This window comes from Tachysurus fulvidraco, chromosome 7 (assembly GCF_022655615.1).
Source record: "Tachysurus fulvidraco isolate hzauxx_2018 chromosome 7, HZAU_PFXX_2.0, whole genome shotgun sequence".
Lineage (NCBI taxonomy): Eukaryota > Metazoa > Chordata > Actinopteri > Siluriformes > Bagridae > Tachysurus > Tachysurus fulvidraco.
Genome location: NC_062524.1, coordinates 247,284 through 270,467, shown reverse-complemented (window position 1 = coordinate 270,467; position 23,184 = coordinate 247,284). Strand labels below are relative to the sequence as shown.

Genomic DNA, 23,184 nt, shown 5'->3' with positions numbered 1-23,184 from the left:
TGTAAGGGTGGGAGAAGCCAGAATCCTCATAGGGAATCATCTTGATCTGGTACATTCCCTCTTTACCTTGAAGAGTCTTGTGCACGATGCTTTAAAAAAAGTTTAACCATATATTTAGTAGCAGCTGGTATAGAGGGCTGGTGCAGACAATACATTCAAGGCTTAACCTACATCCATTACATTATCAGGTTTTTTAGTAAACTGCAACCCTACCTTTGAATAGGATTTATCTCTCTGTCCATGCTAAATGACTCGCTGAGCTTGTAGATGCAGGAGAAGCTAAGTTCTAGTGTTTTGTTTCTGTGTATAGAACCTGTTGTTGAGTCCATCTCTCCTTGGATTATGTTCTCATAAATGAAATGGGTACCATTGGCCTAGAAATATTAATAAAATAATGAAATAATGTAAGAATTATGTTAATGTTTTATTATTTACAAGAACATTTATCAAAGCGATCTCAATTGACAGTGATGTGTACCGTGAGATTTGTACCACACATGTGGTCATCATTATCAAAGTGAAACATCAGTCTGCCATCCTGGATTGTTCCATTGCAGTTGGGGTCATGTAAATGGAGGTTGTTAGCAAGAAAACCAGCTTCAAACAGCTGACAGCGTGACAGAGACATGTTGCCAGAGCTGCTCTCACATATTTCAATAGAGTCTGGTAAAAAAAGTAATTAGTCAGAGACGGTTTGTGAGAATTACATAATTAGGGCATTTGTTTCCATATGAATATAATTGTAAAATAAATTGTACCATAACTATCAGGATTTTGTCTGGGATAATTTTCATTACAGAAGCAACCATATTTGCCATCTTTCTCCCCACACCACTCATCCTCAGTACAGTGTAGATCTTCACAGGGGTCAATTCTCGCTAAATAGAGGAAACATGTGACATACACATGTGTCAGAGTAATTTTTATAAGTTTAAACCTAACATCCCCCACAGCATGTTGACTGTGATGCCATTATATTTTATTTTATTTTAGTCCACCATTTATTTAGATTCTTAACATACTGCCTCAGAGATGAGTGCATGGATACAGCAAACTTACAGCAAGACAGATCAGAGCGCCAGTTTGGGATCATGAGCTCCAGCATAGTGCAAGCAGCATCATAAGCCTGCACAGCTGAACACAGCAAGTCTTGTCCCAATGACTGTGGGTAAGCACATAAGTCATACACACAGGAACTGAAGTAAGATTCAGGGCTGATACGGAAATGGCAATGTTGGAATGGTCCACTGGTGTTGGTGATGATGTTACAGAGTGCAGAGTACTCCTCTCTGAAGGGGCAGTCACTATCAATAACAGGCTGGTCACTAGCACCACATCTAGACAGGACACAGGGTGGACATTATATTAAAGTGTGAAAATGTGAAAAAATTTGCAAATTTGCACCTTTAGAAATTCTTAGTAAAAAAATATGTATTTTATAAACATGTAAATAAATATCTTAACTGTGCAACATCTCACTTGTATGTTTTCACGGTCATAACTACATGCATTTACTTGAAACATAGCTGGAATGTCAGCAGCTAAATGCAAATATTGCTAACATTTCTTATTGTCAAAGCTAAACTAGGTTTGGAAAGTCCATAAGTTTTATTTCATGTTATTATGTTACTGTTATCTTCTTATCAAATTAATTACCCTGGGCCACTGGTGTTTGATTTCCAACTGTTGCCAAAAGCAATATCATTCTGTGCAACTTCTCCATTCGGTCGGGTCTTGTCATCTGTAGGATCTCCATTATTGTTACCACACATCCCACACACAGACCCATGGAAGCTTGGGCCCAATCTCACCAATAGTGTAAACTGACCATCAAAGTAGATCATGAGATCATGCGATGCATTCACAACTATAAAATTCTGCTCCTGATATATTTCTGCAAGGTTACTGATTTGATAAGTAGATGAATTCACTGCACTCCCATTAACCTGTAAGAGCAAAAAGAAAAGAAATCCACCATATCTCATACATATTTCCCTGGAAGCAAGAGTATAAAGTTTTATGTTTCAGTATTACTGTTTTAATACCTTTACTTTCCTGTTTTGTCCGATTGTAATTTGTGTTTGCTCCTGTTGTTTAGTTAGCCACAAATCTACTACAGAGACAAAGGACACAACTGTGCTCCCACGATGCATGTTGGATGCCACCACTCTGAATTGTAGACCATTGTCAGAGACATTCCCACATGTCTGAGAAATCTCATATGAACAAGTACCCTGCAAAATGTTTGGTTAAATATTACAACGTTAAATGAAGTTATGAAAAATTAAACAACCAGAGTACCCAGAGGAAACCCACAAAGAGGAGAGCAGACATGAAGAGAACTACCTTCAAGAGAGCAAGGGTTATTCCTATCCTAAAGAAACCTGCTCTGGATCCATCAGACATCAGTAACTACCGACCAGTATCACTTCTTTCATTTCTATCTAAAATTATTAAACACATTGTCTATAATCAACTCTGTCTATCTCTCACAGAACAACTTTCAAGATCCCAACCAGTCTGGCTTTAAAGTAGGGTTAGGGTTAGCCCTTTTGGGGGTGTCTGAGAAACTACATGCCAAGCTTCATCTGTCCTCATCCTCTTTGACCTTTCACCAGTGATTGATACGGTCAACCACAAGACTCTTTTGTCCACCATCAGGAATGGTGGAATTAATGGATAAACATGGGACTGGTTTGCTTCCTACCTGGAAGTTTGCTCCTATCAGGTAACATGAAGGGGAGATTTTTTCCCTCTATACTTACTCTCTTGGCAAAGTTATATCCTCATAAGGGGTCTCTTAAAACTCCTATGCCGATGACACTCATCTTTTCCTGCCCCCAGATACCACAGCTTGTCTTGACTTTTTTCAATCCTCACAGGCTTCTGGTAGCTCAACACGTCAGATTTAAAACCCTGATGCTTGCATTCATGAGGTAAAAACAGACTGGCTCCCTCTTAGCTCTTATCACTCCTGGTAGACTCACACTGTTCCTCAACATACATTGAAACTCTTCTGTTCTGGCACCTATCTGGTGGAATGAAACCCTAGATGTCTGAAGAGCTGAGACAAGTAAAGATCTAACGCTTCCTGAAATAAATAAACATGCTTATTCTCCCTGTTTGGTTCTCCTGACAGAGTTTTAGGTTTATGGGTTCAAAGTCTGTAACCTAGTGAATCAGTCTAGATGTATTCTTTGATAGACTTCAAAGCACTTTCATATGTTTGGATGAGTGCGTCTGCCAAATGGCATAAATGTAAGAAAAAAACTCCACACTGTACTCGCTGCACTGCCATGCTGCCATTTTATGAATGTAATAGTATTCAGTTTTAACCTGAAAGTGGGTCACTGCCCCATCAAAGGTATAATAATGGGGATCTCCTGTGACCATGCAAGTTGACATTTGACTGTAGCAGCCAAGTCTACCATTCCTGATCACACACTCCTCAGTGGAAGAGCAGGGGGTGGAGATGCAGTGCAGGTTATTGGATCCTAAGCACTCACAGTGTTGTAAACAATGTTCAGTCCAGAACTGTTCACCAATCTGCAAGAACAAAAGAAAATATTAGATTTAGATTAGACTTTATTGTTATTCTAGCCGTAAACTGAGCATGTACATGTATACAGTACAAAATATTCAATTCAATTTAACGTGTATAGTGCTTTCAGCAGTGGATGCTTATATGGGGGGCCTAAAATAGTACATACAGGTAAAGCACATTAACGTTCAGAAAACATCATAATTATAATTACATATTTAATTGAACACATCATTAGGTTTTTAATTCAATTCAAGTTTATTTGTATAGCACTTTTTACAATTGTCTCAAAGCAGCTTTACAGAATATGAATATAAAACAAAAGGTTATTATAAAGATTAATAGAATACAAAATACAAGATTAATATTAGATATATTTAAATGTGTATGTATTTATCCCCAATGAGCAAGTCTGAGGTGAGTCAGGTGACTGTGGGGAGGAAAAACTGTATAGATCATTCACTGATTTTATTTATCAAAGTTTTAACATAAAGTATATAATTTAATTTAAGAGTTTAGTGGTATTTATTTATACACTAAATATTATTTATACACAAATACCATAACAAGAAAAACATGTCAGAAAACAGTCAGCTTTAATTCTATTCCAAATTTTGTATTGACCCATGGAAGTAATAAAATTAATAAAACATTCAGCCAAAAAAATATTAATATTAGATTGTGACAGTACAAATTGTAGAAAGGTATAAACATTTGAATAAGTATTATATAAGACAATGTAAAAAGTGTGAGAAACTCACCTGGAAGTAGAATCCGTTATACGAGCAACCACATTGCTCTACAGGCACACAGTTGTTTCCACTCCTTACAAAGCCTTCATTACAGAAACAACCCTCTCTGCATGTTCTCTCACATGTGACATTTATGCTCCTGGTACAGGTATGACCACAGTCAGAGCCACACAGCTCATAGTGACTGTTCGCAGGACAGATTATAGCTGAGGAATTAACACACATAATGGTATGACCTTTTACTACACAACTACTGTTATACATCACATAAATGCATCTGTTTAACCAACATGCTGACAAATGATTTTCAATGGTTTATAGGTTTATAATATTATAAGGAGAAAATACAGATTCCTGATAATTAACATTTAGACAGATAAACAGTTTTAATTTTATTTTAATCCACTTACGACATGTTGTATTTTCTCTCCAGGGATAAATCCTGACATTGGCAGACTGGCAGGCACTAACATATGTCTCAATGGATCGGCACAGTACATCGTTTCTGTGCTCAGATAGGCATAGATCAAAGACACAGTTGTTATAATAGGCAAGTGGACCAACATCAGCATGACAAAAACTCAAAGGACCCTGATTGTCTGTTAGGATTCCACACAGAGACTGTGCTCTAGAGGGGTCTTGGCATTGTGGGCAGGAGTCTCCACATCCATTACATCTTGTTTCATTCCCCACTTTCCAGTCAGCTCCAAACTCTGCAGCAGAAAAACTGAGCCTGCCAGATTGCAAACGGAAATCATCATTGCTGTCACCATTGAAGTTACCACAGAGGCCACATGTGGCTCCACTGTAATTCCCTGGAACTGTGATTAGAACCACCCAAGAGCCATCATAGCTCACACTTAGGCCAAAGTCAGTTGTAATAAATGTATTTCTTCCATTGGAGTAAACTGACACACGGCCAGAGTCGACAACAGCAGGAAGATTCCTGGTTTCACTGTCGATCTGATGAAAAGAAAGAAAAATGTACATTTACAAGCCAATCCAGAATGACTTACATTTATGTCATTTATACAGCTGAGCAGTTGAAAGTTAAGGGCCTTGCTCAGGGGCCCAGCAGTAGTATTGAACTCCTGTCCTTCCAAACAGACCTTCCACCTTAATCAGACTATACTTATTTATCTAATGTATACTGTAAATTGTAATATTTTAATTTCTCACTGAATAAATACTGTTTTTCATTATCAGACTTTTTTTTTTTAAACTCACCTCAGCTGTGCCATACATGTCGCGTGAAACATGTACCAGGTGTCCTGAAACATTGACATAAACTTCCACAGTGATTGACACTGAGAGTCCATTCCATGGTTCATTTCGTGCAATTACTTGAAAATATGGTAGTCCTAGAGTATCATTACATACAGTTGCCAGTGTATAGTGGCATGTGCCCTGGAAGTCAAATGTATGTCCATCGAAAGTAGTGTAATGGGGGTCCCCTGAAGCAGAGCATGTGGCACTGGCTCGAGGATGGCAGCCATATTCTCCGTCAATGGCATGGCATATATCATGATCTTGACAAGATGATGAACTACAGTTGACAAAACCTGATGTCCCATCACAGACACAATGGAACTGGCACAGCTGACCAAACCAGAACTGCTCTCCACTCTGTCTGTAGCGGCCTTCATGAAAGCACCCACAACCCGTAGGGGGGACACACTGGTCTCCACTTAGCACTAGCCCATTATCACACTGACATCCCTCCTGGCAGAGCCGGGTACAAGGGAATGGAAAAGACAGACTAGGACAGGCTGCAGGGCATGAAGTGCCACATTCCTCATAGTGGCTGTGGGCTGGGCATTGGAAATCTGAAAAAAGAACATTCTATATATCTATATATTTCTGTTTAGATCTTTTTTTATAAAACCTCATCCAACTATTCTAAAGTCTTGTTGTAAGCTACTATTTTACTCACCACAGTTGGTGATATTTCTCCATTCTCCTACACTGACGCCACTTTGCTGGCAGAGTACAGCGTAGGCTCGTAGAGCCTCACACATGGCTTCTCTGGCATCATGGGTCTGTCCCAAATTGTCTCTGCAATTTCCTATCCAAATCTGAGGGTTCAGGATGCTATGGCATAGAGCAAATGGTCCATCTCGAGAAGCCATGATGTTGCAGTAATCAGTGAAGTTGCTGCTGTTCTCTCCTGGTTGTACATTTGAGTCTACACAGAAGGCTGAAAGAGATCCAGTTCTCCAGCTATCCCCAAACTCCTGTGAACTATTTAACAAGACTCCACCAGGGCCATAAAACTCGTCTTCTAAGTTTCCATTGAAATTCCCACACAGACCAGCAAGTGCACCATTGTAGGTGTTGGGTGCTGTGATTCTAATTAGGTGTGACCAGTCAGATCTTACAGTTACCCCAAATGAAGTTTCCATAATTATACTGTTCACATTGCTATGATAGATAAGGATTTGACCATTGCCAACACTGTAGGGTAGAGCAACAAAACGTCCATCAACCTGGATAAGAAAACAATAGGTTGCCATCTTTAATAATTATTAATTATAGATTTTCTAGACCAGATTCAATAATTAATATTCTCAAACACTGTGACAGAATATATAGGGATTTTATGGAACTGTTTTATAAATCTATATTTAATAATCTTACCTGTATATTTCCTCCTTCTCTCATTTCTAGAGATATCTGAAATCCCCCTGCCTCAAATCTCAGGATCTTAGAAAACCCAGAAGGACCCATGGGGATTCTCTGCAGTGTTACCGCAAAGTTAGGTAGTGGTGATGATTCATTAACTCTGGTGAGGATGAGTTCACAGGCTCCTTGATACCTGAAATCTACTTCATCAAAGGTGTGATATGAGCCTAGATGGTCAACCCAACAGGTGGCGTAACTGGTAGGTCTGCATCCCCTTACACCGTTATTGATGGTACACACTTCCTGTGGACCACATTGATGATGTTGGCAGGTCATTACCATGTTGCTGCAGGTGCATAGCCTGCCACAGTCATTGTCCAATACCACTGATTGACCCTCAACATAATAAAGTCCATTAAAAGTGCAGCCACAGTTACTTTGATTAACACATGTACCTCCACTTAGGACATAACCTGCATCACAGATACAGCTTTCCTGATATGGTAAGGTGCAATTTAAAGGTGAAGAAGGGTTGCTGCATGTTGCTGGGCAGCTTGTTCCCAGGAACTCAGGGTGACTGTGCTCCGGGCATTCCAATTCTGGGAGTAGATTGTAGTAGAAGAGTATGATTAAATTTTAAGCTTAAACAAAACAGAAGTTATGGTCATATAAAAAAAGAAATATTTAACTTGCCACAAAATCCTGTTCTTCTCCATTGACCTAGCTGTACGCCCCGCTGTTGACACTGCGTAGCATAAACACTGATTGATCGACACAGAATTGGTTGGTATCCACCATTCACACATTGATCGTAGACACAGTTGTCTAAAAACGTGTGTGGTGACAGAATGGAGTGACAACTGGCAAAAGGACCACTAGCATCTCCCAAGATTCCACAGTGGTCTGAGTTACTGTAAAGGTTGGTCTGATATGTTGTACAACCTGCACATTCCAGACCTGAGCACCCGTCAATCTGACAGCTAGGATCTGTGTCTTCCACTGCCTTCCAGGAATCTCCAAAGCCCACGTCTGAGCTCAGGATTTCTCCTGAAGGTGTGCGAAAGTCATCTTGTTGGTGGTTGAAGTTACCACACAGGCCACATGTGGCATTTTGGTAGTCATAAGGCACATTGATGGTTGCATATGAATATGCATCATATGTAACAACTAGTCCAAATGCTGTACTGATTACAATAGAAAAACCTGACCGATAAACTTGAATAGAGCCGTTGCGGAGACTGAAAGGTGTTGCTGCGAAGGTTCCATTTACCTGGAGGTACAAAGTAACTAAAATCAGCTAATTGATAAAAAATAGGAAAAGATTAATTTAAGTGTAATGATACTCACCTTGGCCTCATATGGATGATCTTTTACTAATTCCAGTATCTCGTCATAGACGAATACCCTGACCAGGCGTGTCCAGGACACATGTGCACTGCCTCGATGCTCATTTTTTCCTTCAATTCGATAGTAAGGCAAGCTGTTGCCACAGGCCTGCCAAGAAAATAATGTTTATTTTTTTCATACCCCCCATTTTGTCATAGTGAATTATATTATAATATAAATTATTTAAACCTCAGACAAGATGTAAGTGCAGGTTCCTTGAAAGTGAAAGTTTTGATTATCAAATGTATGGTAGTGGGGATCTCCAGAAATAGTGCAAGTTTGGCGTTGTACATTTTGGCAGCTATACTGTAAAGCAGCCTGTTGACAAGCTTGAGCAAATGTACATGGCTGGGAGATGCACTGGAGACCACTGCGGGTGCAAGTGCATTTACGCTGGCAAGTGTTATCTGTCCAGAATATGGCACCTAGTTGCACAAAGTTACCTGGTAGAATAAAGCAGTTAGATTAATTGTAGTTTGTACAAATATTTTTTCAACAGCAAGAGTTAATCGTATTTTGTGAAAGCATTACCATTAAACTGACAGCCCCGTGATCCTTGATCTACACGGAAAGCCCATCTGTCTGTGACATTCACATTGCTGCTATAGGTAAAACTTGGGTAGTTGTATTGATATGACCCAGGAATTGAGAAATAGTAGCTGGAGTCAACTGTGTCATAACCAGCCTAATAATAATAAGAATAATTTAGAAGATAAATGTATTAATTAAGTAAACGTATAAATGTATTAACTTTGTAAACTTGAACTAGGTTCAAAAATGCTAATCAATATTGTCACTAAATGATGCATACCTGCACATTCCGGGTTGTTGGAGCAATCACACCATAGTTCATCAGAATAAATGAATAATGGCCGTTGGAAATCAAAACTACTTGGAAAGATGTTTCCTGAAAACAGATGCAAAATATATCCCCAATGAGCAAGTCTGAGGTGACTTAGTATTTCACAGATCACACCGTTACAATTTTGAAGACATTCTCTGTAAACGTCATTGTGGTGGTTATTTGAATTCTAAGAATATCATCTTACCGTATTACTAGTCGGATAGTAGGCTACTCTATCCCACATTGCAACAAAGACCAAAGTAGCACTGAAACCCAGCTGGGGGAAATACTGATTTATGTCTTGTGTAGCTTGAGTCAGAACACTGCCTGAAGTGAACTGGTGATATGAGATGACTCCATTTCCACGATTATCAATATCAGTCCAAAATGGAGCAATTATGTCTCGTCCACCATTCACAGGGAATTGGTAGGGAGTGAAACTGGACCATGCTTGATCAAAGGTTAAATGGCCATTGTTGTTCACCTACAAAAAAAATATCATCTCATTAAAAACATCACAATATTCAAACCAATCACCTTAATCTGTTTTACATGAATCAATTAATTTAGTCTGTAACCTGTATCTAAAATGTTCATATATTTTTTATCATCTATGTTACAATATGTGACTCTTATGTTTAAAACCACATACAAATAGATCTTCAGATGAATGCTAGTTAACTTAAAGAACTTCGGTGACCACAGAACAGAACATGGTACAACTGTAAAGCATGTACATCAGCCTGACTTTACGACACTATTACTACAACAGGTAATAACAATAAAGAACTAGTGAGCAACCATAACAGTGACTTCTTGTTAAACCTAGCATATTCTTTTTGATCATTTATCTCCATACACTTGGGTTGCAAGAGAGTAAACAAGCATTCATGGGCTGTTCATTTTGTTTGTAACGTGGCACTTTATTTTCAAGTAACCTGGTGGACTCTAAACATATTCAGTTCAATTACATTTTATTTGTATTGCTTTTAATGGTGAATATCTGGACCACATTCTGCCAACTGACTAGCAGATCAAATAAACCTGAAGCCCAGATTACAACCCTTATATGGATGGTTTTGGCCCATGGGATATGTTTGCACACATGGTCTAGCTTGACCAAATACTAAAAAAATGTAGCTTACAAACACTTGGTTGTATGAACTTCCAAAATATATAAATGGTTGCTGAAGAACAATAAGAGATGAACTTCCATCATCACTCCGTGCATTTACAGTGTCTCCAGTTCCATAAGGGTAAAAGGGACCTAATACAGCAGATCAGATACACAAAACATTAAATAGTCAAAATGAATATTAATATAAACATTATTTTAAAATGTGAATTTTGTAAAAATATTGAAATATTACACATAAGTAAAGCATATGATGTAATTAATTAATTAATAGTTGCTATAATATGTAATTAAGTATATTTATATATACCAAATAGTGCAGTATTTACAAAATATATAGTTATATACAGTCAATAGTTAAATATTTATATAGTTAAATTCTATAGTAACTACCTTACTATAACACTTCCTCACTGTAACACTCAGACTTATGTCAGACTTTAAAATAGTCATTTAAAGAGTTTGAAAGGTATTGGGCAATTAGTCCTACTTATTATGAAAAATAAGTTTGAATCCCATGTACACCAAGAGGCCTCCCGAGCAAAGCCTTTAATCCTCAATTGCTCAGTTGTATAAATTAAAATGTAAGACACTCTGGATATGTCCAACTTCCTCCCCCGCCATCGGATCCAACTCACCACCAGGTGGTGATCAGTTGACAGCTCCGCCTCTCTCTTTACCCGAGTGTCCAAGACATACGGCCGGAGGTCAGATGAAACAACCACAAAGTTGATCATCGACTTCCGACCTAGGGTTTCCTGGTGCCACATGTACTGATGGACACCCTTATGCTTGAACATGGTGTTCGTTATGAACAAACTGTGACTAGCATAGAAGTCCAATAACAGAACACCACTTGGGTTCAGGTCTGTGGGGCCGTTTCTCCCAATCACGCCAATCCAGGTGTCACTGTCGCTGCCCACGTGAGTGTTAAAGTCCCCGAGTAGAACGACTGAATCCCCGGTCGGAGCACTTTCCAGCACCCCTTCTACAGACACCAAGAAGGTCGGGTACTCTACACTGCTATTTGGCACATAAGCACAAAAAAAAGTGAGAGACCTATCACCGACCCGAAGGCACAGGGAAACGACCCTCTCGTTCACCGGGGTGAACTCCAACACATGGTTGCTGAGCTGGGGGCTATGAGCAAGCCCACACCAGCCCGCCACCTCTCATCGTGGGCAACTCCAGATTAGTAGAGAGTCCAGCCTCTCTCAAGGAGTTGGGTTCCAGAGCCCAAGCTGTGTGTGGAGGTGAGCCCAACTATCTCTATTCAGTATCTCTCAACCTCCCACACCAGCTCAGGCTCCTTCCCAAACAACAAGGTGACATTCCATGACCCTCAGGCCTTCGACTGCCACCCAATCCACATTGACAGCCCCTTATGGTTCCTCCTGCAGTTGTGGCCCACAGGAGATCGGCCCCACATTGCTCTTTCGGGCTGAGCCCGGCTGGGCCACGTGGGGCAAGACTCGGCAACCAGGCACTCACATGCGAACCCCAACCCCGGGCCCGGCTCTAGGGTGGAGCCCCAGTTGTGCCATACCGGGCAACGTCACGGACCTTGATTTATCTTTTCTCATAAGGGGGTTTTTAACGCTCTTTGTCTGGCCCGTCACTCAGGACGTCTTTGCCTTGGGAGACCCTACCAGGGGCAGAAAGCCCCAGACAACATAACTCCTAGGACAATTCAGGCACACAAACCCCTCCATCACAATAAGGTGACAGTTCCAAGAGGGGCATTCTTAACATATAAAATGTAAACTGAAGTTTACTCTTGCGTTTTTTACTCTGTTGTTTGTTCCACTGCATAAGGTTTACAGCCATCATTAATGAATTTATGAATTTATATTCTTTATATATTATATATTGTCAATAGTTAAAATTGGAATTGAAATTTTGTCACCTGTTGATTGGCTCCAATTGTGGGCCACTGCAAGGAACACAACACAAAATGTCTACATAAATTATATATAATGGGACTTGATACAATCTAAAATATATAATGTGGTGTTAGTGATATTCATGGTTAAGGGTGTGTTCAGTCGTTTAGTTTAAGGTCATTTGTGCTGTAAACTTAGGCTTCAAGAAATAAACAGATGAATTTTTATATTGTCATATGTTAAGAGACACAGTTGGAATTGAAATGTATTTACCTGTTGTTGGGCTACTAGTTACTTGAACAGCAAAAAAAAATAAATAAATAAAAAACACAAAGTTGAAATTAATTATATGTAATGGGACTTCATTCAGTTTAAAATAACAATGTGGATTAATAAGGCTAAGTAATGTTCTCTCACTGTAATAATGGCTCTCAATAATATTCTCTAACATTAAACAAACAAAAATAATATAGGAATAATTTACGAGTTTATATTTATTACAATGAGAATTGTAATGTCATGCAGATAAAATTGATTTGAATTTATTTACCTGTTGATTGGGTCATATTTAGGCCGCCTGTTTGAAGCAAACCAGATAAAGTTTACATTAATTATAACATGTACTTTTGTTTTATATTTTAAAATTTAACATGTCAATCAATTAAAAAACTGAATCACGACACAAATAAATGAAAACAAAGAAACAAACAAACAATAAATAAACAAATAAATAAATAAATAAATAAATAAAATATAAAAAATTTATGTATATTTTTAATTCTTAACATATAAAATATAAAGTTTACTCGTGCGTTTTTTTCCTCTGTTGTTTGTTCCACTGCATAAGGTTTACGACCATCATTAATGAATTTATGAGTTTATATTCTTTATATATTATATATTGTCAGTAGTTAAAATTGGAATTTAAATTTTGTCACCTGTTGATTGGTTCCAATTGTGGGCCACTGCAAGGAACACAACACAAAATGTCTACATTAATTATATATAACGGGACTTGGTACAATTTAAAATAACGTGATATTGATGGTTAAAGGGGTGTTCAGTTGTTTTGTTTTAGGTCATTTGTGCTGTAACTTAAGCATCATGTAACTATTCAACATAAAGTTTAGATCACTGGCTTTGGCTGATTATGTTTTACTCTCCGTTTTCTTTCTAAAGTCTCAAATTTGTTGATTGGGTCATATTTAGGCCGCCTGCTTGAAACAAACCAGATAAAGTTTACATTAATTATAACCTGTACTTTTGTGCCAAAGTTCCATCCATCCATCCATCCATCCATCTTCTACCACTTATCCGTGGCAGCAGTCTAAGCAGGGACGCCCAGACTTCCCTCTCCCCAGACACTTCCTCCAGCTCTTCCTGGGGAATACCGAGGCGTTCCCAGGCCAGCCGAGAGACATAGTCCCTCCAGCGTGTCCTAGGTCTTCCCCGGGGCCTCCTCCCGGTTGGACATGCCCGGAACACCTCCCCAGTGAGGTGTCCAGGAGGCATCTGAAACAGATGCCCAAGCCACCTCAGCTGACTCCACTCGATGTGGAGGAGCAGCGGCTCTACTCTGAGCTCCTCCCGAGTGACCGAGCTCCTGACCCTATCTCTAAGGGAGCGCCCAGCCACTCTGCGGAGGAAACTCATTTCGGCCGCCTGTATCCGGGATCTTGTCCTTTCGGTCATGACACAAAGCTCATGACCATAGGTGAGGGTAGGAACGTAGATCGACTGGTAAATAGAGAGCTTTGCCTTGCGGCTCAGCTCTCTTCACCACAACAGATCGGTATATCGACCGCATCACTACAGAAGATACACCGATCCGCCTCTCGATCTCCCGCTCCATCCTTCCCTCACTCGTGAACGAGACCCCGAGATACTTAAACTCCTCCCCTTGAGGCAGGAGCTCTCCACCAACCTGAAGGGGGCAAGCCACCCTTTTCCGGCTGAGAACCATGGCCTCGGACTTGGAGGTGCTGATTCTCATCCCCGCCGCTTCACACTCGGCTGCAAACCGTCCCAGTGCACGCTGAATTTCCTGATTTGAGGAAGCTCACAGGACAACATCATCTGCAAAAAGCAGAGATGAAATCCTTTGGTCTCCAAACCGGACTCCCTCCGGCCCCAAACTGCGCCTAGAAATCCTGTCCAAATAAATAATGAACAGGACCGGTGACAAAGGGCAGCCCTGCCGGAGTCCAACATGCACCTGGAACAAGTCTGACTTACTGCCGGCAATGCGAACCAAACTCCTGCTCCGGTCATATAGGGACTGGACAGCCCTTAAACTTCCTCCCCCACCATCGGGTCCAACTCACCAGGTGGTGATCAGTTGACAGCTCTGCCCCTCTCTTTACCCGAGTGTTCAAGACATACAGCCAGAGGTCAGATGAAACAACCACAAAGTCGATCATTGACCTCCGACCTAGGGTGTCCTGGTGCCATGTGTACTGAACATGGCGTTCGTTATGGACAAACTGTGACTAGCACAGAAGTCGAATAACAGAACACTACTCGGGTTCATATCCGGGGGGGGGGGTGTTCCTCCCAATCAAGCCCCTCCAGGTGTCACTGTTTCTGCCCACGTGAGCGTTGAAGTCCCCCAGTACAACGACGGAGTCCCCGGTGGGAGCACTTTCCAGCACCCCTTCCAGAGATGCCTAGAGGGTCGGGTACTCTACACTGCCATTTGGCCCATAAGCACATAACAGTGAGAGACCTATCACCGACCCGAAGGTGCAGGGAAATGACCCTCTCGTTCACCGGGGTGAACTTCAACACATGGTTGCTGAGCTGTGGGCTATGAGCAAGCCCACACCAGCCCGCCACCTCTCTCAAGGAGTTGGGTTCCAGAGCCCAAGCTGTGTGTGGAGGCGAGCCCAACTATCTCTAATAGTATAACATGTACTTTTGTGCCAAAGTATTTAAAATTAACAAATTCAATCAATTAAAAAACTGAATCACGACACAAATAAATGAAAATAAATAAACAAACAAACAATAGATAGATAGATAGATAGATAGATAGATAGATAGATAGATAGATAGATAGATAGATAGATAGATAGATAATAATAAAAAATAAAGTATATTTTTTAATTCTTAACATATAAAATGTAAACTGAAGTTTACTCTTGCGGTTTTTCCCCTGTTGTTTGTTCCACTGCATAAGGTTTACAGTGATCATTAATGAATTTATGAATTTATATTCTTTATATATAATATATTGTCAGTAGTTAAAATTGGAATTGAAATTTTGTCACCTGTTGATTGGCTCCTATTGTGGGCCACTGCAAGGAACACAACACAAAATGTTTACATTAATTATATATAATGGGACTTATATGGGACAATTTAAAATAACGTGATATTGATGGTTAAGGGGTGTTCAGTCGTTTTGTTTTAGGTCATTTGTGCTTTAACTTAAGCATCATGTAACTATTCAACATAAGGTTTAGATCACTGGCTTTGGCTGATTATGTTTTACTCTGCAAGTTTTCTTTCATAAGTATCAATTTTATTAGATTAGTTCTTACAACCTAAGGATTTATATATATATATATATATATATATATATATATATATATATATGTAAACGTAGGCTCCAAGAAATAAACAGATGAATGTTTATATTGTCATATGTTAAGAAACACAGTTGGAATTGAAATGTATTTACCTGTTGTTGGGCTACTAGTTACATGCACTGCAAAAAAAACAAATAAAAAACACAAAGTTGAAATTAATTATATGTAATGGGACTTCATACAGTTTAAAATAACAACGTGGATTAATAAGGCTAACTATTGTATTGTCACTGAATGAGGTTTATAGTAACAAATAGTGCCTTTGAAATTTTACAGTAATATAATGTACTCTATGGATATTTGTGTCTGTTGTTACCTGTAGATTGGGTCCTATTTAGGCCATCTGCTTAAATCAAACCAGATAAAGTTTACATTAATTATAACATTTAGTTTTGTCCCAAAGTTTTATTTTAACCATCAATGTGTCAATCAAGTAATAAACAAATTTTATCACTCAACAGATTAATGTCGCCAAACACACAAACAGGCATGCAAAAAACAGTTTCTATTTATTTATTTATTTATTTATTTATTTATTTATTTATTTATTGTGAGAATCTAAATATAGTTTAATTTCTTAGGATATAACATCTACACTGAATTTCATTTCTGTGTTATTTTCTATTGTCTTTAGATTCACTGCATAAAGTTTACATTAATGACACATGACTGCATAAGTGTAACAACATTGCTGTATCTCTGTAATAATTCTTAATTCAAATACACTTTAACTGTAACAGCTCCTCAATGTAATACTCAAACTATAATATGTCCCAGTGTAATACTCCCACATTGTAACACTCCCTTACTGTATCTATAACACTCTCTCACTGTAATACTCTCTGACTATAACACTCTCTCACTGTAACACTCTCTGACTATAACACTCTCTCACTGTAACACTGACTATAACACTCTCACAGTGTAACACTCCCACAGTGTAACACTCTTATTGTAACACTCCCTCACTGTAACACTTCCTCACTGTAACACTCCCACAGTGTAATACTCTCTGACTGTAACACTCCCTTACCGTAACACTTACTCACTGTATCACATCTTCTGTGTAACGCTCCCACAGTGTAACACTCCCTGCTGTGGGATGTGGCAGCTTAGTGGTTAAGGTGTTGAACTACAGATTTGAAGGTTATAAGTTCAAATTCCAGGTTCAGCAGGATGCTGGGCCCCTGATCAAGGCCCTTAACCCTCAATTGCTCAGTTGTATAAATTAAAATGTAAGACACTGGATAAGGTTGGATAGCTATAGTACTCACACACTGTATTACTCCCTCACTGTAACACTCTGCCACCATAATATCACCCCACTGTAACATTCATGTATTATAATGCGTCTTTACTTATACATTCCCTGATGGTATATGGCTATGGGAAAGTTAATAGGAAGCACTCAAGTTTGGGGTATTTGTGGTTAGCCTTGTATGTAGTATAAATATTAGTGGTTAAGCTATTATTATTATTATTATTATTATTATATTATTATTATTATTATTATTATTATTATTATTATTATTATTACTCTTTGTAATACTCTTCATTGAAATACCCCCTTTCTCTAATACCTCATCAATGTAACACTCGTGCACTTACCCCACTGGACTCCAGCTAATGTATTTTAGGTTTTAACACTAAAAGCTGATCCTAATGTTAGACCTAATAATGGCTATTCTTTGTAGTTTGAGGAGCTTTAAAAGCATTGGACAGCCAGGATGTGCTTTAATTATAAACATTGTTACTTTTGTTCCAAAGTTATATTTTAACATTAAACGTGTCAGTCAATAAATAAACTGAATCACTTTTAGGACCCAAATAAATAAATAAATAAATATTATAAGCATTAATGGATATTTTCAATGTTTAACATATAAAATGTAAACTGTTTTATATAAAAGTTTACTTGTGCGTTTTTTCCTCTGTTGTTTGTTCCACTGCATAAGGTTTACGACCATCATTAATGAATTTATGAGTTTATATTCTTTATATATTATATATTGTTAGTAGTTAAAATTGGAATTAAAATTTTCTTTACCTGTGTCTTGGCTCCTACTTTGGCCCATTGCTTGGAACACAACACAAAATGTTTACCTTAATTATATATAATGGGACTTCATACAATTTAAAATAATATAACGTGGTGTTAGTGATATTGATAGTCGAGGGGGTGTTCTGTCATTTAGTTTTAGGTCATTTGTGCTGTAATAATATGTAATCAGAATCTTACCTTGTAATATCAACACACACATTAGAATTAGATACCTCATTGTGTAGGTCTGTGTGAAAAACATCTCAGTTAATAAACTTACAAATAAAAGTATTTTTTTTTGTAAAAAAACAAAAAATACAAATTATTCTGTCACTTTACCTCCTTGTTGGATAAGTCAGTGCTGAGCCTCATTCTCTCTCTCTCTCTCTCTCTCTCTCTCTCTCTCTCTCTCTCTCTCTCTCTCTCTCTCTCTCTCAGACTTCAGCTCAGATGTATCTGTTAGTACTGAAGCTATTCCTACACTTCCCTCTGCAGCAGCTTCCTTGTGCTCCACATCATTTATATGCTTTTGAAAATGAAAGTGGGCGGACTTTGACTGATGTTTTAAACCAGTTTTTAGGTATGTCCACATATTTACTTCCTTGTATTATTATAATTGTTGTTGCCAAATGTGATTTTAAACAATTCAATTCAGTTCAATTCATGTTTATTTGTATGGGAATTTTTACAATTAATGTTGTCTCAAAGCAGCTTTACAGGAACATAAACATAGAACAAAAGGTTAATATAAAGAATAATATAAAGATTAATATAATACAACATTCAAGATTAATATTAGATATTTAAATGTGTATGTATTTATTATGTATTTATCCCCAATGAACAAGTCTGAGGTGACTCAGGTGACTGTGGGGAAGAAAAACTGCCTTAGATGGTAAAGGAAGGAACCTTGAGAGGAACCAGACTCAAAGGGGAACCTCATCCTCATCTGGGTGACACTGGGGGTGTGATTATATAACCTCATCCTCATCTGGGTGACACTGGGGGTGTGATTATATAACCTCATCCTCATCTGGGTGACACTGGGGGTGTGATTATATAACCTCATCCTCATCTAGGTGACAATGGGGGTGTGATTTTATATATATATATACAGTCTGATAAATGTTGTAGTGATGTAAAAGACCACATGGGGTTCACATCTCCTCTTTAGTATCACAGAGTCTAACTGGAGCTGGTAGATCTGTAGATGTCTCAGGATCCTCACAGAGTCACCTTCATCTCAGACTTTGTCGCACGGAAGACACTCAAAGCTGATACAGTGTCTGGATGCCTCGTGATGGGTAGGAAAGAGAGAAGCAGTGGAGAGGAATTAATGTAGCTGCTGTTCATAATATTAACAAGCACTAGATGATCATGTGCATTTGGTCTGATGTAATAGAGCACAATATTATGGGATGTATTATGTGTACGCCTGCCTAAAGAGATGAGTTTTTAATCTACATTTAAACTGGGAAAGTGTGTCTGAGCCCCGAACACTATCAGGAAGACTATTCCAAAGTTTGGGAGCTAAATAAGAAAACGCTCTACCACCTTTAGTAGACTTAGATATTCTGGGAACTAGCAGAAGTCCTGAGTTTTGTGATGTCAGAGAGCGTGAAGGATTGTAACGTGTTAGAAGACTAGTTAGATACATGGGAGCTAAACCATTAAGAGCCTTGTACGTAAGTAGCAGCAGTTTGTAATCAGTTCTATACTTAACAGGTAGCCAGTGTAGAGATGATAACATTGGGGTTATATGGTCATACTTTCTTGTCCTAGTGAGAACTCTGGCAGCTGCATTTTGGACTAACTGTAACCTATTTATTAAAGATGCAGGACAACCACCTAGTAATGCATTACAATAGTCCAGTCTAGAGGTCATGAAGGCATCAACTAGCTTCTCAGCATCAGATACAGACAGGATGTTTCTCAGCTTGGTGATATTTCTAAGGTGAAGAAGGCTGTGTTTGTAATATGGTGATATGATTTTAAAGACAAGTTACTGTCTAATAAACACCAGGTCTTTCACTGTCGAGCTACTAGTAACAGTACATCCCTCTAAATGGGAGTTAAGTTGTGAGAGTTTCTGTGCACTGGTTTTTGGACCTATGAGTAGTATTTCTGTCTTATCGGAGTTTAACAATAGAAAGTTGCAGCTCATCCAGTCTTTTATCTCTCTAAGGCACTGAGTTAATTTGGATACTGTGGCTATTTCATCTGGTTTTGATGAGATATATAACTGTGTCATCAGCATAACAATGGAAACTAATCCCATGTCTTCTAATAATGTTCCCTAATGGAAGCATGTATATAGAGAAAAGCAGAGGTCCTAGAACTGATCCTTGAGGGACCCCATAATTAACTGGTAATAAACTGGAGGATTCACCATTTAATTCTACAAAATGGTATCGATCAGACAGGTAGGATCTAAACCAGCTTAAAGCCTGACCATGAATACCTGTGTAATTTTGTAAGCGAGCTAGAAGAATGTTGTGGTCTATAGTGTCAAATGCAGCACTAAGGTCAAGTAGAATTAATAGTGACATACAGTCTTGGTCCGAAGCCAAGAACAAGTCGTTTGTAACTTTAACAAGTGCAGTTTCTGTGCTATGATGGGGCCTGAAACCTGACTGAAACTCTTCAAGGATGTTGCTCTCCTGTAAGAAGGAGCTCAGGTGAACAGACACAACCTTCTCTAGTATTTTAGACATAAACGTTAGGTGTGAGATAGGTCTGTAATTTGGTAGGTCATTAGGATCTAAATTAGGTTTCTTAATGAGTGGCCTAATAACTGCCAACTTAAAAGATTTAGGGACGTAACCTAAAGATAACGAGGAGTTAATGATATTAAGAAGAGGCTCACCAGCTTTATGTAACACTTCTTTCAGTAGTTTAGTTGGGATGGGGGTCTAGTGAACATGTTGTTGATGTAGCTGTAGTAATAAGTTTATCTAACTCTTCCTGTCCTGTACTTGTAAAGCACTGTAGCTGTGAGTGTAGCACTTTAGGTGACACTGAGTCACAAGCTGCTCTCACATGTAGAACATCAACTATTTTGTTCCTGATGCTTTTCATTTTATCAGTGAAGAATCTCAAAGTCCTCACTACTGAACTGTGATGGACGTGTGTTCAGATCTCTGGGTTTTTGTTAATCTAGTCACTGTGTTAAATAAAACCCTGGGGTTGTTCTGGTTATTTCCTATGAGTTTGTCTATGGTCTGTGATGTCATCACTTTGGGGTATGATATCTATATCAGTGACATCTATTCTGTGTGATATTATTAAATCTAGTGTGTGGTTACGTCGATGAGTTGCACTAGTGATGTTTTGTTTAAGCCCAAGTGAGTTTAGTAAGTCCATAAATGTGAGTCCTAAAGCATCGTTTGTGTTGTCAATTAAAATCTCCTACAATTAATGCTTTATCAAAGTTAACGAACAGGGGTCTCATTTATAAAGTGTGCATACGCACAAAACGGGGCTGGAAAAATGCGTACACCAGTTTTTGCACAAAAGTTGTGATCTATAAAAAACAAACTTGACGGGAAAATGTGCACCTTTAAGCAAACTTTGAGCCGTGCGTACACACATTCTGGAGACAAAGGGAATTGGCGACACAGATGGTGAGGTTGTGAACTGAAGTTAGATTGTAGAAAATTCATGTGAGAAGAACGATTATAAGAATTAATGACTAACTTTTCACTCCATTTCATACGTTATATCCACATTATCATGAAGATTAAATCCAACAGTGTTATTTGTGCCGATTGTTTTAGGCTATATACATATAGTAAAATCCAAATGTAATTCAAAATGTATTAAAATAAAATAATAAAAATAATCAGCGCTATTCCATCCAGGGTGTATCCTGCCTCGATGCCCGATGACACCTGAGGATAGGCACAGGCTCCCTAGAGCTGTGCTCTTAGATATATGTGTTGAATTGGGTCCAGTATTAGAGAGGGCAACACGCTGGAACCATGCCATCCCAGTGCAATACAAGTCCTCACCACTCTGGGGTTCTTGGCAACGGCTGTTTCCAGCGGGAAAAGCAGACAGGTAAATTATTTATATAAAAAAAACTATAAGTAATCCTCAACTTTGTGTCTAAAACCTTTTCGTATATGAAATAATTCTATTGGAATCTATCAACTCACCATATTGGTCTGGTATATCACAGCCGTCCCTGAGTGCCATAATATCTGTCGTTTGGAATGGTATACTTAATATGGGTAGTCGGTACATCAGGTTCCCCTACACTGTGTGAGATACATCAGGTTCCCCTACACTGTGTGAGATACATCAGGTTCCCCTACACTGTGTGAGATACATCAGGTTCCCCTACACTGTGTGAGATACTGTACATCAGGTTCCCTGCACTGTGTGAGATACATCAGGTTCCCCTACACTGTGTGAGATACATCAGGTTCCCCTACACTGTGTGAGATACATCAGGTTCCCCTACACTGTGTGAGATACATCAGGTTCCCCTACACTGTGTGAGATACATCAGGTTCCCCTACACTGTGTGAGATACATCAGGTTCCCCTACACTGTGTGAGATACATCAGGTTCCCCTACACTGTGTGAGATACATCAGGTTCCCCTACAGTGTGTGAGATACATCAGGTTCCCCTACACTGTGTGAGATACATCAGGTTCCCTACACTGTGTGAGATACATCAGGTTCCCCTACACTGTGTGAGATACATCAGGTTCCCCTACACTGTGTGAGGTACATCAGGTTCCCCTACACTGTGTGAGATACATCAGGTTCCCCTACACTGTGTGAGATACATCAGGTTCCCCTACACTGTGTGAGAACAGGCCGAAATTATAATGCAATTTGCAGCTTTGTCTGGTTTCCCAAATGTAATCGGCACAATTGACTGCGCTCATGTTGTTATAAGGGCACCATCTGAAAATGAATTTGCTTATGTTAACAGAAAGCATGTGCATTCTATTAATGTGCAAATCAGATGTGACTCCAACACGACCCTCACAAACATTGTGGCACGCTGGCCTGGTTCAACACATGGTTCCTTTAGTAAAAGACCTCGGTGTGATTATTGATACCGGTCTCTCATCTGAAGCTCACATAAATAATATCACAATGTTAGCCTTCTTTATCTCAGTAATATTACTAAGATCAGAGATATGATGTCATGACATGATGCAGAAACACTAGGTCATGTGTTTGTTACCTCTAGGTTGGATTATTGTAATACTTTACTGTCTGGATGTTCCAGTAGGAGCAGAAACAAGCTCCAGTTAGTCCAGAACACAGCAGCTAGAGTCCTAACTAGAACCAGGAGATATGAACACATCACCTCTATCTTATCCTCACTGTATTGGCTTACAGTCAAGTTTCACATTGATTATAACATACT

The 23,184-nt window shown here is 38.9% G+C and overlaps 2 protein-coding genes across 6 annotated transcripts in view; one reads left to right on the top strand and one right to left on the bottom strand.

The window, feature by feature from the left end:
• LOC113664082 (alpha-tectorin-like) overlaps positions 1–18,181 on the bottom strand; it is a 20,122-nt gene extending 1,941 nt beyond the window's left edge. The window contains exons 1-30 of one of the 4 annotated variants that reach the window (XM_047816232.1): positions 18,134–18,181; positions 17,993–18,041; positions 17,801–17,830; positions 16,070–16,099; positions 15,846–15,872; positions 15,433–15,459; positions 13,102–13,128; positions 12,714–12,740; positions 12,437–12,457; positions 12,187–12,213; positions 10,291–10,412; positions 9,351–9,629; positions 9,113–9,208; positions 8,833–8,986; positions 8,491–8,744; positions 8,263–8,409; positions 7,609–8,185; positions 6,931–7,514; positions 6,227–6,779; positions 5,521–6,119; positions 4,704–5,256; positions 4,303–4,499; positions 3,337–3,546; positions 2,046–2,234; positions 1,657–1,946; positions 1,060–1,337; positions 759–878; positions 479–663; positions 214–374; positions 1–89 (exon numbers count right to left, since the gene is read on the bottom strand). The exon at positions 1–89 is cut by the window's left edge and continues 157 nt beyond it. In XM_047816232.1, coding sequence (XP_047672188.1) covers positions 1–89; positions 214–374; positions 479–663; positions 759–878; positions 1,060–1,337; positions 1,657–1,946; positions 2,046–2,234; positions 3,337–3,546; positions 4,303–4,499; positions 4,704–5,256; positions 5,521–6,119; positions 6,227–6,779; positions 6,931–7,514; positions 7,609–8,185; positions 8,263–8,409; positions 8,491–8,744; positions 8,833–8,986; positions 9,113–9,208; positions 9,351–9,629; positions 10,291–10,412; positions 12,187–12,213; positions 12,437–12,457; positions 12,714–12,740; positions 13,102–13,128; positions 15,433–15,459; positions 15,846–15,872; positions 16,070–16,099; positions 17,801–17,830; positions 17,993–18,041; positions 18,134–18,166 — 5,935 coding nt within the window. In that variant the 5' untranslated portion in view covers positions 18,167–18,181. Of the gene's footprint in view, positions 90–213; positions 375–478; positions 664–758; positions 879–1,059; positions 1,338–1,656; positions 1,947–2,045; positions 2,235–3,336; positions 3,547–4,302; positions 4,500–4,703; positions 5,257–5,520; positions 6,120–6,226; positions 6,780–6,930; positions 7,515–7,608; positions 8,186–8,262; positions 8,410–8,490; positions 8,745–8,832; positions 8,987–9,112; positions 9,209–9,350; positions 9,630–10,290; positions 10,413–12,186; positions 12,214–12,436; positions 12,458–12,713; positions 12,741–13,101; positions 13,129–15,432; positions 15,460–15,845; positions 15,873–16,069; positions 16,100–17,800; positions 17,831–17,992; positions 18,042–18,133 lie in introns of those variants that run through there. The other 3 variants (XM_047816233.1, XM_047816234.1, XM_047816235.1) reach the window with 3 other exon arrangements.
• Positions 1–23,184, top strand: part of LOC113653753 (interferon-induced very large GTPase 1-like) — an 859,689-nt gene that overhangs the window by 613,674 nt on the left and 222,831 nt on the right. The gene's annotated exons all lie outside the window — the stretch shown is intronic.